A 16,041-nucleotide genomic window follows, 5' to 3' on the forward strand; every position below is an offset into this window, starting at 1 on the left:
TCAGACTCCTAGAAGCAGCAGTGAAGTTCTTCACTGCTGCTTCTGAGGACCATATACTTACCTGCCGGTCCCGTCGCTGTAAGGTAAGGCCGCCGGTCCCCTCCTGTTCCCCCACCTATGCCGCGAGCCCCCGCAGCCATCGTCCCCCGTGCTGCCCGACTTCCAGGGGCGGGCAGTGCGGGGGATCTGAACTTTCACCCCAGATCACTGTGATTGGTCCACAGGGACCAATCACAGTGATCGCTGACCAGGACCATCAATGGATGGTCCTGGGGGGGTGAAGCAGAAGTTGTCCCCTGCTGGAAACAGCGGGACTTCTGCCAGTTAACCAGTGCGATGCTGCGCATCACCGGGTTAACTGAATGTCATTTATAAACGTCGGGATGCGCGAACGCACTGCACAACTCAGCGTTTATATATGACATTCTGCGGGAAGGGGTTAAACACATTATTAAAATACAATACTAATAAAAAGTTTAACATAATTCATTTTAAAAAATATATTATTTTTACAGTTAAATGGCCCCTTTCTACATTTTTATTATTGTCTGCTACATTTTTAGTTCCCTGCCCGCCCACATAAATTAATCCCTGTTTAAAAATGTATAAAAATTTTGTTAAAAAAAATATAAATTTTTTTTGTCAATTTTTTTTATCAATACTGTAGTAAAAATAGGTATCTCCATCCCTTTTTTGGATCGCTAAAGTCCAAAAAAAGAATAAAAAACGCCTGCAAAAACGCAAAATTTAAAATTTACATGGCGCTTTTCTTCTATGACTTCTATGGGAGGAAAACGCCAAGATATTCCCGAAAAAAACAAAAACGCCAAAGTCTCAACAAGAGTAGAGGTTTCACTGAAAAAACGCTGTGCAGCAGAATGGGCATTTTTGTGTGAAAAACCTTAGTGGAATTCCAACTCCTTAGCCTGTTTTGACCTTAATGACCAAGGCATATTTTCATGTGTCCACTTATTTGGTAATAACTTTGGAACGCTTTTACTTATGAAAGAGATTCTGAGATGGTTTTTTTCCTGGCATATTGTACTTTACTTAAGTGGTAAATTTTGATTGATATATTTAGCGTTTTTGGTAAAATAAAAATCCCAAATTTTGCGCAAAAAAAAGAAAAATTAGCATTTTTCTAGATTTTACATTTTTGGCTCTTATGACAAATAGTCATGATTAATTCACATCTACAATATGTCTATTGTTTTTGTTCTCATCATTTGATAAACGTTCTTTTACTTTTTTAGAATGTTGGAAGGTTTATAAGTTTAGCAACAATTTTCCAGATTTTCAAGAAAATTTAAAAATCAGATTTTTCAGGGACCAGTTCAGTTCTGAAGTCGAATTGAGGGGCCTGTATGTTAGATACCCCCATAAATCACCCCGTTTTAGAAACTGCACCCCTTAACCCCTTAAGGACCCAGCCCATCTAGCAGGCGGCACTTCCGCGCTTCTCCGCTATCCTGCACTGTATTCTGAAATATGAAGTTCTTCACATCACAGATTCATATTTCCCGCAGAGAGCTGTGATTGGCCAGATGGTTCCAGCCAATAACAACTCTGTGGGAAATATGAATTATAGGTATATATACGGCACATACTACATTGAAGACCATACTACAGTTGATGCAGAGAAGGGTGGCCGGCCACCCGCATCTATAAATTATACAGGACGATCGTAGCGGGTGTCAGGAGTGACACCCACTGTGATCGGTCCTTAACTGCAGGTACTACTGCTCCCAACATGGAGCACACTCTTCTCCATGCTGGGAGCTGTAGTACCTGCCTTAATAGACAGAACGCAACAGGTGTCAGAAGTAACACATGTTGCGATCTGCCTATTAAAAAACCTGAGTGGAATCCTAGCCTAAAGGGGTTAAAACAAACAAAAAGGTAACAGTATTGTCCACAACCACACATTTTTTAATAGGACTAGGACCTTGTATTAAAAGCTTTTTACAGAATGTATGTTACATTCTATTGCAGAAACAAATCCACCTACACTTTTATATGAATGTAAACCACAAATTCCAGTGTTCTATAATATACACACACAGCTTTAAAATGTGTCCCACTATAAACTATTAAAACAAGAATCAAACCTGCAGGTGGATGATAGTCAATTTTCTCTTCATCACTTTCATTTCCACTCAAAGATTGTCGAGTTTTAACAGATGTTTTTGTTTCATTTAGGAGTCTTCCCAATGTAACAGAAGTTCTCCTTCTCAAATTCTGCATGGGGGAGAAATTATTTGCCTGATCATGGGCAGGATGTGCTATACGTTGTAGAGAAGGTGGGTGCTCATAAGCTGTGGCATTTTGTATTGGCTGACTTGGATTTGCTGGCTCAAGCATAGGAGGATGCATTGATTTTCCATCTAAAATAAAAATGTATTATGTATAATACAACTATTCAATAAAAAAAGTAATTTTTATAAAAAATACAATATTCACATAATTTCATAGTTCCTTAGTTCAGCCCAAACCTTTATTTTTGTATCATGTTCTATACAGTACTAATAATACAATAAAAACTACATGATTGAAGCGCAAATGATTTCTAATATCAACCTTTCTTTTACAGTGCTCTATGTAACCATGTTAAAATATACCACAAAATTATTGATATACTTTTAGTCACCCATTAAAGATTTTCTTTTCTCAGAACACCTCTCTGTGATACAATGGAAAGATCATGTAAGGGTGACTCCCTTCTTGGTCAATTTGGCCTTGGTCTTAATGTTACATGGTCCGTCAATTATTTTATAGGATTTTTCTCTCTCCTTAGGCAGGCCAACAATGTTTAACTGGTGTGGAGTTGAGTCTTACCATTCATCGACAGGAATAAGGTTGTGGTGCACACTAAACCTGCAGCTCAACCCCGACATTCTGCTGAACAGTAGATGTTTTGGAGTCAATTATCCTCCAATTAAACAATCCTAATGGAAGGTGCAGTAGTGTTTACTTTAAATATAATAATCTAAATGAAATAAAAAAGCACACACCTGGGCAAGCCTCCAGAAAGTCTTTATTACGGATTAGTTTTTGTTGTAAAATATTAATTTCCCTTCGTAACAATTTCAAGCGTCTTGTGCGGGCTCCACTAGATCGCATGTTGCTGACTATGTCCAATTTCTCCAAGAGTTCCTTGAGCTGATATTCAGGGGGAAGATGGGCTCTGTTTTCTGGACGCAAAAGTTCATCCACTAACATCAAAGAACAAAGCAAGTTACTACAGAATGTAATTTGCATTTACCTGAGCAATATTCCACCTGTTAAACTAAAAGGATACAATTGGTCACCATTATTTGTTTCAGTTCATTTCCAAAGTTCAGTTTACAGTTTGCTGTGAATTTGTGGACTAATGACACATGCCAATTCCATTTATAAATATACAAGGGCAAGCAGGTTAGGGGGTAAAAAAAAAAAAAAAAAACATATTTTTTGTAGTAGAAAAACAAAACCTTTACACTTATATAAAACTTATCACGGGCTCTTCTAGTATCAGAAAACTGAATTTACAGAAAACTATCCCCTCAAGACATATATCTTACTAAAATCGTGTTGTCACAAATTGTACTGGCTTCAGCATGATTTTTACTAGAATTACTCCTGACATGAAGTTGTATAGTTCTTTCATATTTCGCGTCGTATTGTCTCCAGCTCCATGGCTCCTTTCCTTTTTTTTTTTTTAAGCAAAAACGCCATTGTTTCAGCATCCTCAAAGGGAAGTAGGGATGCTATGCTATCCTCAGCCATACAGCATTTTCCTGCACAGCATACCTGCGTTGGAAAATGTCCGTGCATAAATCAGCGGAGCCAGGAGCACAGCTGATGCTGAGCAGTAGGTATACGTCATATATCTACTGCCCATCAAGAATTTACAGTGAACCTGCAATGTGCATACAGTATACACAGCGCAATGTACCAGCCCAGTAAGTAGAGAGTTAACTTACACTGCTGGACAGTGTAGGGTTAACCATTTGTGTGGTATGCAATATATACAGCTTTCAACAGATAGCTGTATATAGTGTATATAGTTTATACAGAAGACAAGGTCCACTTACCTCCCTTGTTCCTGTCCCATCCAGGTCAGCGTAGCTCCACCCCTAGTGATGACATAATTAGGGACAGACCTATACGTAGAAGCCAGAGCGGTAAGTCTGAGGCTTTGTTCACATTGTATGTTTGGTATAATGTGAACAGACCATTCTGGCAGTGTCTTCCCAGACATGGAGACTCCAGCTGTTGCTAAACTACAAGCCCCAGCATGCCGACTCCCTGTTTGGGAGAACAGTGCATTATGGGCACTCTCTCCAAAAAAGTGCTAACCCATTTTTTGTGTTTTTTTCTTTCTTCTCGTTTCAGATCAGTGTATGAAGAGGATTACTGCGGATTCGTTGGACTATGGCAATAAACTGCATTTTTTTCCTTTTAATAAAATGGCAAACAAGGACTGTGTGTGTGTGTGTGTGTGTGTGTGTGTGTGTGTGTGGGGGGGGAAGGTTTAATAAAATAATTTTTCCAATGTGTTGTGTTTTTTAAATTGAATTTTCAGGCTTAGTAGTTGAAGCCGTCTTACAGACTGAATCCATTACTAAGCCGGGGCTTAGAGTTAGCCCCAAAAATATCTAGTGCTCGCCCCCATATATTACCCCGGTACCCACCACCACAGGATTATTGGGACGAGCTGGTACCAACAGGCCCTGAGCGTCAAAAATTGCGCTCCTGGTCATAGGCGGTAAGAGGCTGGGAAGGGCAAGTAGCAATGGTGTTCGCTCACCCCGGTAACATCAGGCTGTTGCTGCTTGGCTGGTATCTGGCTGAGAATAAAAATACGAGGAATCCCATGCATTTTTTTTTTTTATTTATGAAAAAAAAGCATAAGGTTCCCAACAGCCCTTGTTAGCCATTTTATTTTAAGAAAAAAATGCAGTTCATCGCCAAAGTCCAACAAATCCGATGTAATCCTCTACATACACAGATCTGAAAAAAGAAGAAAAAAAACAACACAAATAAAAATGTGTTGGTACATTTTTGGTGCTCTCCGCTGGGGAGAGCACCCATAATGCAATGTCTTCCCAAATAGGGAGCCTCCAATTATTGCAAAACTACAACTCCCAACATGCCCAGACAGCCTTTGAATGTCCGGACATGCTGGGAGTTGTACTTCCTGTATGGGAAGACACTGCCAGAAGGGTCTGTTCACATTATACAAAACATACAATGTGAACAGAGCATCAGACTTACCACTCCGGCTCCTGTCTGTAGCTCCGCCCTCTAATGACGTCATCATTAGGGGACGGAGCTACACAGACCCGGCCGGGGCATGAGCGAGGGAGGTAAGTGGACCTCGTCTTCTGTATACACTATATACAACTATCTAAAGATAGCTGTATACCACCCAAAGGGGCTATAGGAGCCGGGAGTCCTGTCAGAAAAGTGACGGGATTCCTGGCTCCTGAATAGTATATATGTGTACACTAGGCACCCCTATATACTATATGGCCGGTGGAGGTGAGTAGTAATGCTATACATCACTCCTCACCTCCTTACAATCTGTTGGTTGGGCGCTCTGCATCCATCCCATGGAGTGGTACCCTGAAGGTAGTAAAAAAAAAAAACTGCCACAGGGTAGTAAATAGTTTCCACAAACCAGAAAAAATGTCAGAAAAAATGCCAGAAAAAAATGCCATAACACAGGAAAAAGCTGTGGCAGTTTTTATGGCGCTTTTTCAGGTGTAAAAAAAAAAAATACATTTTTGGTGGTCTCAGAACTCGGGAAAACAGGTAAGCAATGTTGTATGCTTCTGCAGTAGTTTTACTTTTTTTTACTCAAAGTTGTAATACCCCTTGTTGCCAACTGTTGCCAGAAAGTTAAACAGATTTGTAGATTACTTCTATTTAAAAATCTCTCTCTTTCCAATACTTATCAGGTTTGTAAATTCCTTCTGTTAAAATATCTTAATCCTTAAAGGAGAAGTCCCATGTAGAAAAAGTATTGTGTTTTAAATGCAGAAGCAAAAGTTATATCACTTTGTAAATCACTGACTTCACCCATCTTGTAAGTAAAACCTGTTTTTCTAGCTTCTTTGTTCAGAGAGGAAGTTCAGCAGCTCCCTGTTCTGATGACTTGCGACCCCCCATTGAGCTGCATTATGCTGGGGGCCGTGATGTCACAATTTCCCATAGTTCTGCAGCTTAGCCAGCTCTGTGCACGGCCAGGGAACCTCCCATGTGCAGCTTCAGCCAATCATAGAAGCCCCAGTTAGCTGAGCTCACATGTATTCATCTCCTAGGCAGGGAAGCATCTGACAGCCAGCTCAGTGTTTATAAGAGCAAGAAAGTCCCGAGAAGAAGCAGAGGGGGAGGGGGAGATCCCTGCTTTGCCCTGCACTGATTACAATCTGACAGCAGGTCAGTCTGAAAGAACGATGTCCTAAGAATAGAAGCAGGGGGAGGGGAAACACTGAGCCTGCTGTTAGGAAAGTGATCAGTGTCTAGGTCAGTGTAGCCCAACCAGGGTGCCTCCAGCTGTTGCAAAACTAAAACTCCCAGGCATGCTGGGAGTTGTAGTTTCACAACAGCTGGAGGCACCCTGGTTAGGAAGCACTGGTCTAGGCTGGGCTACTTCTATGATGAACTGAAAGGCATTATGGGAGACAGGAAGTCAGGGACCTCCATGTACCAGGAAGTACCGATCTTTCAGAGGGGATGGCAGGAGAAGGGAGAGGGTGAGATACATGAGGAGCAGATTGTCAGAATGGTGAGCTGATGCACTTTCACATGATATAAAAAAAAATTGTGACTTGGTCCATGATACTTCTTCTTTAAAGTACTTTTCAGCTGCTGTATGCTTGACTGGAAGTTATTTTCTTTTTGAATTTCTTTTCTGTCTGACCACAGTGCTCTCTGCTTTCACCTCTGTCCATGTCAGAAACTGTTCAGAGCAGAATAGGTTTGCTATGGGGATTTGCTCCCGCTCTGGACAGTTCCTGACATGGACAGAGGTGTCAGCAAAAAGCACTGTGGTCAGACAGAAAAGAAATTAAAAAAGAAAATAACTTCCAGTGAAGCATACAGCAGCTGATAAGTACTGGAAGATAAGATATTTAAACAGAAGGAATTTACAAATCTGTTTAACTTTCTGGCAACAGTTGATTTAAAAAAAATATATATATAGTTTTCCACTGGAGTACCCCTTTAACCCCTAGACAACATGCACCATACATGTAAGGTATGGCCATGTGTGCCTTAAAAGGGCACAGTCAGATCCAAAAATGTTGTTACCGATGAAAATTAACCTGTTAAGGACGACGGTCGTACAGGTACGCACTTGCATCCTGGTACTTAAAGGGGTATTCCAGGAATAAAAAAAAAAAACAGGCCTTATTTCTTTCAAAGACAGCGCCCTCCTTGTCTCCAGTTTGGGTGTGGTTCTGCAGCCCAGCTCCATTGAAGTGAATGTAGCCAAATTGTAATACCACTCCCAAAGTGGAGACAAGGAGGTCTGTTTTTTTTTCCCCCTAGAATACCCCTTTAAATGAGAACTATCACTAAATTTTTTTTTTTGCATATGATACAGCAGGTAAAATAGGTCACTTTTTAGGTCACTTTCATGGCCTTATAAATCTGGCCACTAGCAGTCTCCCTTCTGGTCCAGACCACATTCCGTCTGCTCAAAAGCACAGGCTTTGGCCAGACCGCATTACCTGAGTTTTTTTTTTTTTGCAGGGAGTAAATTACAAATTTTACCTGCTGTATCATATGCCAAAAAATAATTTTAATGACAGAACCCATTTAAGGACCAAGGGCAACCGCTTGGACCCCCTGCGATCTTCCGAACGGGGCCCTGGCAGTCTGCCGGAAGCGGCCATTCCGACCCCTGCAGGAAGCCGCGGCCCACACGCCCCCTCCATGCTTCTCTAGCAGACTGCCAGGGCCTGCTCAGAAGATTACAGGGGGGTCCCAGCAGTCAGATCCCTGTGATCTATAACTTATCCCCTATCCTTTGGAGAACCTTATACTTTACAGAACATCTTTAGCCTTTCTTATATACTTCAAAAGAAAATGTTACTTCCATTTTATAGAAATAATGGCTTATAAAATCATGGCTTTGTTCAAGCTGAAGCACAGGCATGGACAAAAGTCCAGTAAGTGAGGATGGGCTAGCACTCCTCTGTGCTCTCTCGTCTGATAGGACTTCTCTGTGCTCTCTCCTGTCCTATCAGACAGGAGAGAGCACAGAGAGTCCTAGCCCACCCTCACTTACTGGACTGTGTCCATGCCTGTGCTTCAGCTTGGACATAGCCAGGAGTTCTATAAAAAGGAAGTAAAATTTTCCTATGAAGTATATTAGAAAGGTTAATGTTTTGCCAAGATGTACAACATATAAAAAGTTTTTGTATCTGACAGTGCCCATTTAAGGCCAAAATGGGCCATGTCCTTAAGAGGTTAATAACCACCCTCACTTAAACATTCACTTACACACATTTAACCCCCCCCCGCCAAAGCACTCTTATTTTACGTATCAACCTTTTCTATGGCACAGTATCAAATAAATTAAGAAATTAAGTTATATGACATTAAGCGAAACCCCCCAGTGCAGTCTTGAGCTCACCTCCTCATAAAAGCTTCAGGCTAGTATGACAGGACCAGTCATTCATAAATCCATGCTGATATGGAGTCTTGCATTTTCTTTGAGACACCCTTATACAGTTTCTCATAAAAAGCCCCTCAATTTACATACAACAACATACATTCCTGGGGTAATTTTTTTACCCCCTTCTGAAATATTGGCAACACATTTGCTATGCACCAGTCCAGGGGAACAGACCCTGCCACTATAGAGATCTTGAATATTAGAAATAAGGATCTGTCTATTACAGTGGGGCAAAATATATTTAGTCAGCCACCAATTGTGCAAGTTCTCCCACTCAAAAAGATGAGAGGCGCCTGTCATTTTCATCATAGGTATACCTCAACTAAGAGACATAATGAGAAAAAAAAAATCCATAAAATCACATTGCCTGATTTTTAACCCCTTAACCCCTTAAGGACCAAGGACGTACCGGTACGCGAAAGCTAAAGGCTAAAAGCGAAAGCGAAAGTTGCCGGCTAGCTTAGTGGGCTGTTCGGGATAGCCGCGTCGAAATCGCGGCATCCCGAACAGCTTACAGGACAGCGGGAGGGCCCCTACCTGCCTCCTCGCTGTCCGATCGCCGAATGACTGCTCAGTGCCTGAGATCCAGGCATGAGCAGTCATGCGGCAGAATCGTCGATCACTGGTTTCCTAAGAGAAACCAGTGATCAATGATGAAGATCAGTGTGTGCAGTGTTATAGGTCCCTATGGGACATTTTTTATTCTTTTTTTGGAATAAAATGTTATAAAAAAGCAGCTATTTTGGATTTTTTTTTTTTACATTCACACCGTTCACCGTACAGTATCATTAACATTTTATTTAAAATAGTTCAGATATTTACGCACGTGGCGATACCAAATATGTATATAAAATATTTTTTTAACACTTTTTGGGGGTGAAAAAGGGAAAATGGGACAATTTGAGTTTTTTTGGGGGGAGGGGGTTTTTGACATTTTTTTTACTTTATTTTTTACTTTTATTTTTACACTTAAATAGTTCCCATAGGGGACTATTTATAGCAATCATTCGATTGCTAATGCTGTTCAGTGCTATGTATAGGACATAGCACTGATCAGCGTTATCGGTCATCTTCAGCTCTGGTATGCGGGAAGGCAGATCAGAGCTGAAGACTCGCGGAAGGCAGCGGAGGCAGACGGGGACCTCCGTCTGCCGTGCTGGAAGATCGGATCGCCACGGCAGCGCTGCGGGCGATCCGATCATCCATTCAAAGTAACGACTTGCTGCAGATGCCGTGATCTGTATTGATCACGGCATCTGAGGGGTTAATGGTGGACATCCGGGGGATCACGGATGTCCGCCATTACCGGCGGGTCCCTGGCTGCGATCAACAGCCGGGACCTGTCGCGCATGATCCGGGCATCGCTCCGATGCCCACGGTTATGCTTAGGACGTAAATGTACGTCCTGGTGCGTTAAGTACCACGTCACCAGGATGTACATTTACGTCCTTTATCGTTAAGGGATTAAAGAATATATTTGCAAATTATGGTGGAAAATAAGTATTTGGCCAAAAAAATAGTTAATCTCAATACTTTGTTATATACTCTTTGTTGGCAATGACAGAGGTCAAACATTTTCTGTAAGTCTTCACAAGGTTTTCACATGCTGTTGCTGGTATTTTGGTCCATTCTTCCATACAGATCTCCTCTAGAGCAGTGATGTTTTGGGGCTGTTGCTGGGCTACAAGGACTTTCAACTCCCTCCAAAGGTTTTCTATGGGGTTGAGATCTGGAGACTGGCTAGGCCACTCCAGGACCTTGAAATGCTTCTTAAAAAGCCACTCCTTCGTTGCCCAAGTGGTGTGTTTGGGATCATTGTCATGCTGAAAGACCCAGCCACGTTTCATCTTCAATGCCTGTGCTGATGGAAGGAGGTTTTCACACAAAATCTCATGATACACGGCCCCCTTCATTCTTTTCTTTACACGTATCAGTCGTCCTGGTCCCTTTGCTAAAAATCATCCCCAAAGCATGATGTTTCCTCCCAATGCTTCACAGTAGGTATGGTGTTCTTTGGCTCCAACTCAGCATTCTTTCTCCTCCAAACATGAAGAGTTGAGTTTTTACCAAAAAGTTCTACTTTCTCAATCTTCTTCTGGATCATCCAAATGCTCTCTAGCAAGCTTAAGACGGGCCCGGACATTTACTGTCTTAAGCAGGAGGACATGTCTGGCACTGCATGATTTGAGTCCCTGGCAGCATAGTGTGTTACTGATTGTAGCCTTTGTTACTTTGGTCCCAGCTCTCTGCAGGTCATTCACTAGGCCCCCCCCGGGTGGTTCTGGGATGTTTGCTCACTGTTCTTGTGATAATAATTTCACCCACAGTTGATTTATTCACACCAAGCTGCTTGCCTATTGCAGATTCAGTCTTCCCAGCCTGGTGTAGGTCTACAAATTTGTTTCTGGTGTCCTTCAACAGCTCTTTGGTCTTGGCCATAGTTGAGTACGGAGTGTGACTGTTTGAGGTTGTGGATAGGTGTCTTTTATACTGAAAAGTTCAAACAGGTGCCATTTATACAGGTAATGAGTGGAGGACAGAGGAGACTCTTAAAGAAGAAGTTACAGGTCTGTGAGAGCCAGAAATCTTGCTTGTTTGCAGGTGACCAAATACTTATTTTCCACCATAATTTCCAAATAAATTCTTTAAAAATCAGACAAATGTGATTTTATCGATTTTTTTTGTCTCATTATGTCTCTCATAGTTGAGGTATACCTATGATGAAAATTACAGTCCTCTTTCATCTTTTTAAGTGGGAGAACTTGCACAATTGGTGGTTGACTAAATACTTTTTTGCCCCACTGTACATTATTTAACCCCCTTAGAACATAGGGGCGAATGCCATCTGGACCCGGTGATTTGTCAATTTTAATTGTTTTTAGTTTGCAGTGTACATTTTCCTGCAAGGTTTACCGTATTCCGATGTTTGTAACCTGGCATTTATTTCATTTTCCTCTGTGAATACAGTGCACAAAAATGTGTTTAACCCATTAAGGACACAGCCCATTTTGACCTTAAATGGGTACTCCATTGGAAAACATTTTTTTTTTAAATCAACGGGTGCCAGAAAGTTAAACATATTTGTAAATTATTTTATTTAAAACTCTTAACCCTTCCAGTACTTATCAGTTGCTGTATGCTCTTTTCTTTTTGAATTTATTTTATGTCTGACCACAGTGTTCAAAAAAAAATTATTTTCCACCAGAGTACCCCTGTACTCCACTGGAGCACACTGACGTTTTTTGCAAATCTGACCTGTGTGACTTTATGCATTAATAACTCTGGCATGCTTTAAATTATGAATTTGATTCCAAGATAGCTTTTTCGTGACATAGTCTACTTTATCTTACTGGTAAATGTTTGGTGATACTTGCATTTCTTGGTGAAAAAATCCAAATTAGAAAATTTAACATTTTTTGAACTTTGAAACTCTCTGCTTGTAAGGAAAATGGGCATGCCAAATTTTTTTCTGTTGATTCACATATACAATGGGGGATATTTATCAAAGAATTTAGACTGTTTTTTTCTGTCTAAATTTGTCGCACAGAAAGTCGCAGTCTAAATATGTGCGATCTGTTTGCATCATAATATGTTTGCATACATTAGAGGGCTTCAAAGTAAAGGACCAATTTTCCAAATTCTGACGAAAAAATTCAAAATCTGAATTTTTCAGGAGCAGGTCAGTTTGAAGTGGATTTGAGGGGCCTTACTGTGAGAAATCCCCCATTAATCCCCCCAGTTATAGAAACTGCACCCCTCAAAAGTATTAAAAATGACATTCAGAAAGTTTGTTAACCCTTTAGGTGTTTCACAGGAATAGCAGCAAACTAGAGAAAACTCAAAATCTCAATTTTTTACACTAATTTTATTTGATTTTTTTTTCATTTTTACAAGGGCTAAACGGAGAAAAAGCCCACCAACATTTGTAATCCAATTTCTCTCGAGTAGAAAATACCTCATATCTGGATGTAAAGTGCTCTGTGGGTGCACTACAGGGCTCAGAAGGGAAGGAGCGACAATGGGTTTTTGGAGAGCGAATTTTGCTGAAATGTTTTTTGGGGGTATGTTGCATTTAGGAAGCCCCCATGGTGCCAGGACAGCAAAAAACAAAAAACCACATGGCACGCTATTTGGAAAACTACATCCCTCATGGAACGTAACAAGGGGTGCAGTGAGCCTTAACACCCCACAGGTGTTTGACACATTTTCTTTAAAGTTGGATGTGAAAATGAAAAATTAGATATTTTTAACTAAAATGCTGGTGTTACCTCAAATTTTTCATTTTCACAAGGGGCTATATGAAAAAAAAAACCTCCCCCCCAATTTTTTTTAACCCCATCTCTTCTGAGTATGGAAATACCCCATATGTAGATGTAAAGTACTTTGTGCTTTTACAAAGCCCACATGGTGACAGAACAGTGGACCCCCCCACACACACGTGACCCCATTTTAGAAACTACACCCCTGACGGAATGTAACAAGCGTTGCAGTGAGCATTTAAACCCCACTGGTGTTTGACAGACTTTTGGAACAGTGGACTGTGCAAAAATCTGTCAGACACCTGTGGCGGTGTAAATGCTCACTGCACTCCTTGTTACATTCCTTGAGGGGAGTAGTTTCTATAGTGGGGTCACGTGGATTTTTTTTTGCATTTATGTCAGAAACACTGTAACTATCAGCCCCCCCTGGGTAAATCAGCAATTTAGGCCTCAAATGTACATGGTGCCCTCTCATTCCTGAGCCCTGTTGTGCGTCAGTAGAGCACTTTACGTCCACATATGAGGTATTTCCATAAGTCAAGAGAAATTGCATTAAAAATTCCGGGGGTCTTTTTCTCCTTTTACCTCTAGTGAAAATTAAAAGTATATGGCTATACCAGCATGTTAGTGTAGAAAATGTTTATTTATTTATTTTTTAAATTTACGCAAACTATGCTGGTGTAGCCCCAACTAAAAGGAGAAAAAGCCCCCCAAAATTTGTAACGCAATTTCTCCTGAGTACGGAAATACCCCATATGTGATCCTAAACTGTTGCCTTGAAATACGACAGGGCTCGGAAGTGAGAGAGTGCCATGCACATTTGAGGCCTAAATAAGGGATTTGCCTACTCTATGGCAGTGTTTTCCAAACAGGATGCCTCCAACTGTTGCAAAACCACAACTCCCAGCATTCCCAGAGAGTGAAGGGCTGTCCAACAATACTGGGAGTTGTTATTTTGCACCAGCTTGAGGCTCTGTTTAGGAAACAGAGGCGTACAAGGCGTTCTTCGTTTTTATGGAGGGGGAGAAGGGTGTATGTATACGTTCATGGCCGTAAATGTTGGCACCCCTGAAATTTTTCAAATAAATGAAGTCTTTCTCACAGAAAAGGATTGCAGTAACACATATTTTGCTGTACACATGTTTATTCCCTTTGTGTGTATTGGAACTAAACCAAAAAAGGAGGAAAAAAAGCAAATTGGACATAATGTCACACCAAACTCCAAAAATGGCCAGGAAAAAATTATTGGCACCGTTTCAAAATTGTGGATAAATAAGATTGTTTCAAGCATGTGATGCTCCTTTAAACTCACCTGGGGCAAGTAACAGGTATGGGCAATATAAAAATCACACCTGAAAGCAGATAAAAAGGAGAGAAGTTCACTTCAACTTTGTGTTGTGTGTCTGTGTGTCTCACACTAAGCATGGACAACAGAAAGAGCAGAAGAGTCTGAGGACTTGAGAACCAAAATTGTGGGAAAATCTCACCAATCTCAAGATTACAAGTCCATCTCCAGATATCTAGATTTGCCTTTGTCCACAGTGCGCAACATTATCAAGAAGTTTGCAACCCATGCCACTGTAGCTAGTCTCCCTGGGCATGGACGGAAGAGAAAAATTTATGAAAGTTGTTACCGCAGGATAGTCTGGATGGTGGATAAGCAGCCCCAAACAAGTTTCAAAGATATTCAAACTGTCCTGCATGCTCAGGGAGAATCAGTGTCAGCGCGAACTATCCATCAACATTTAAATGAAATGAAACGCTATGGCAGAAGACCCAGGAGGACCCCACCTGCTGACACAGAGACATAAAAAAGCAAGACTACATTTGCCAAAATGAACTTGAGTAAGCCAAAATCCTTCAGGGAAAACATCTTGTGGACAGATGAGACCAAGATAGAGCTTTTTCGTAAAGCACATCATTCTACTGTTTACCGAAAATGCAATGAGGCCTACAAAGAAAAGAACACAGTACCTACAGTGAAATATGGTGGAGATTCAATTATGTTTTGGGGTTGTTTAGCTGCCCCTGGCACTGGGTGCCTTGAATGTGTGCAAGGCATCATGAAATCTGAGGATTACCAACAGATTTTTGGTCACACTGTACAGCCTAGTGTCAGAAAGCTGGGTTTGTGTCCGAGATCTTGTGTCTTCCAGCAGGACAATGACCCCAAACATATGCCAAAAGCACCCAGAAATGGATGGCAACAAAGCACTGGAGCTTTCTGAAGTGGCCAGCAAGGAGTGCAGATCTAAATCCCATTGAACACCTGTGGAGAGATCTTAAAATTGCGGTTGGGAAAAGGCGCCTTCCAATAAGAGAGTCCTGGAGCAGTTTGCAAAGGAAGAGTGGTTCAACATTCCGGCTGAGAGGTGTAAGAAGCTTATTGATGGTTATAGGAAGCCACTGATTTCAGTAATTTTTTCCAAAGGGTGTGCAACCAAATATTAAGTTAGGGGTGCCAATAATTTTGCCCAGCCCATTTTGAGTTTGAGTGACATTATGTCCAATTTGCTTCTTTTCCTCCCTTTTTTGGTTTAGTTCCAATACACACAAAGGGAATAAACATGTGTATAGCAAAGCATGTGTTACTGTAATCCTTTTTTGTTAGAAATACTTCATTTTAGGGATGTCCCGATACCATTTTTTTTTAAGACAGTGTACGAGCACCGATACTTTAATTCTAGTACTCGCCGATACCATGTACGAGTACTTATATTTTAAAGGGAATACGATATGTAGGTTCCTTGTTGTGTACAATGGAGGTGGCTGCTGTGGAATGAGCCAAGATTTCTCTCTTCTCCATTGGACAGAACAGGGAATTTGCATTGGCGGCTAAACCGATGTCTCCTGAGCGATTGCGCTGATGTTCACATGGTGAGCAGCGATAGAAACCGGGTCACCTGCACTATCTACTTATAAATTCAAGTCAGTGCAGGTGACTCTGCTGTAAGATTGCCTTTAAAAGTAGGTAGCATTCACTTGCAGACTAGCAGCAGCCCCCCGGCAACCATTAGTTGCAGCCCCCCTGTAGACAGCAGCCCCCCTTGAAGACAGCAGCCCCCTGTAGACATTAGTAGCAGCCCCCCTTTAGACCGCAGCCCCCCTTTAGAC

At 41.3% G+C, this 16,041-nt stretch overlaps 1 protein-coding gene across 8 annotated transcripts in view; it reads right to left on the bottom strand.

Moving 5' to 3' along the window:
- BRPF3 (bromodomain and PHD finger containing 3) overlaps positions 1–16,041 on the bottom strand; it is a 238,296-nt gene that overhangs the window by 51,119 nt on the left and 171,136 nt on the right. For all 8 annotated transcript variants that reach the window (XM_056557734.1, XM_056557733.1, XM_056557737.1 and 5 more), the window contains 2 exons: positions 3,012–3,212; positions 2,109–2,384 (listed from right to left, as the gene is read on the bottom strand). In XM_056557734.1, the coding sequence (XP_056413709.1) occupies positions 2,109–2,384; positions 3,012–3,212 (477 nt within the window). The remainder of the gene's footprint in view (positions 1–2,108; positions 2,385–3,011; positions 3,213–16,041) is intronic.

The sequence above is a fragment of the Hyla sarda genome, chromosome 2 (genome assembly GCF_029499605.1).
Source record: "Hyla sarda isolate aHylSar1 chromosome 2, aHylSar1.hap1, whole genome shotgun sequence".
Taxonomy (NCBI): domain Eukaryota; kingdom Metazoa; phylum Chordata; class Amphibia; order Anura; family Hylidae; genus Hyla; species Hyla sarda.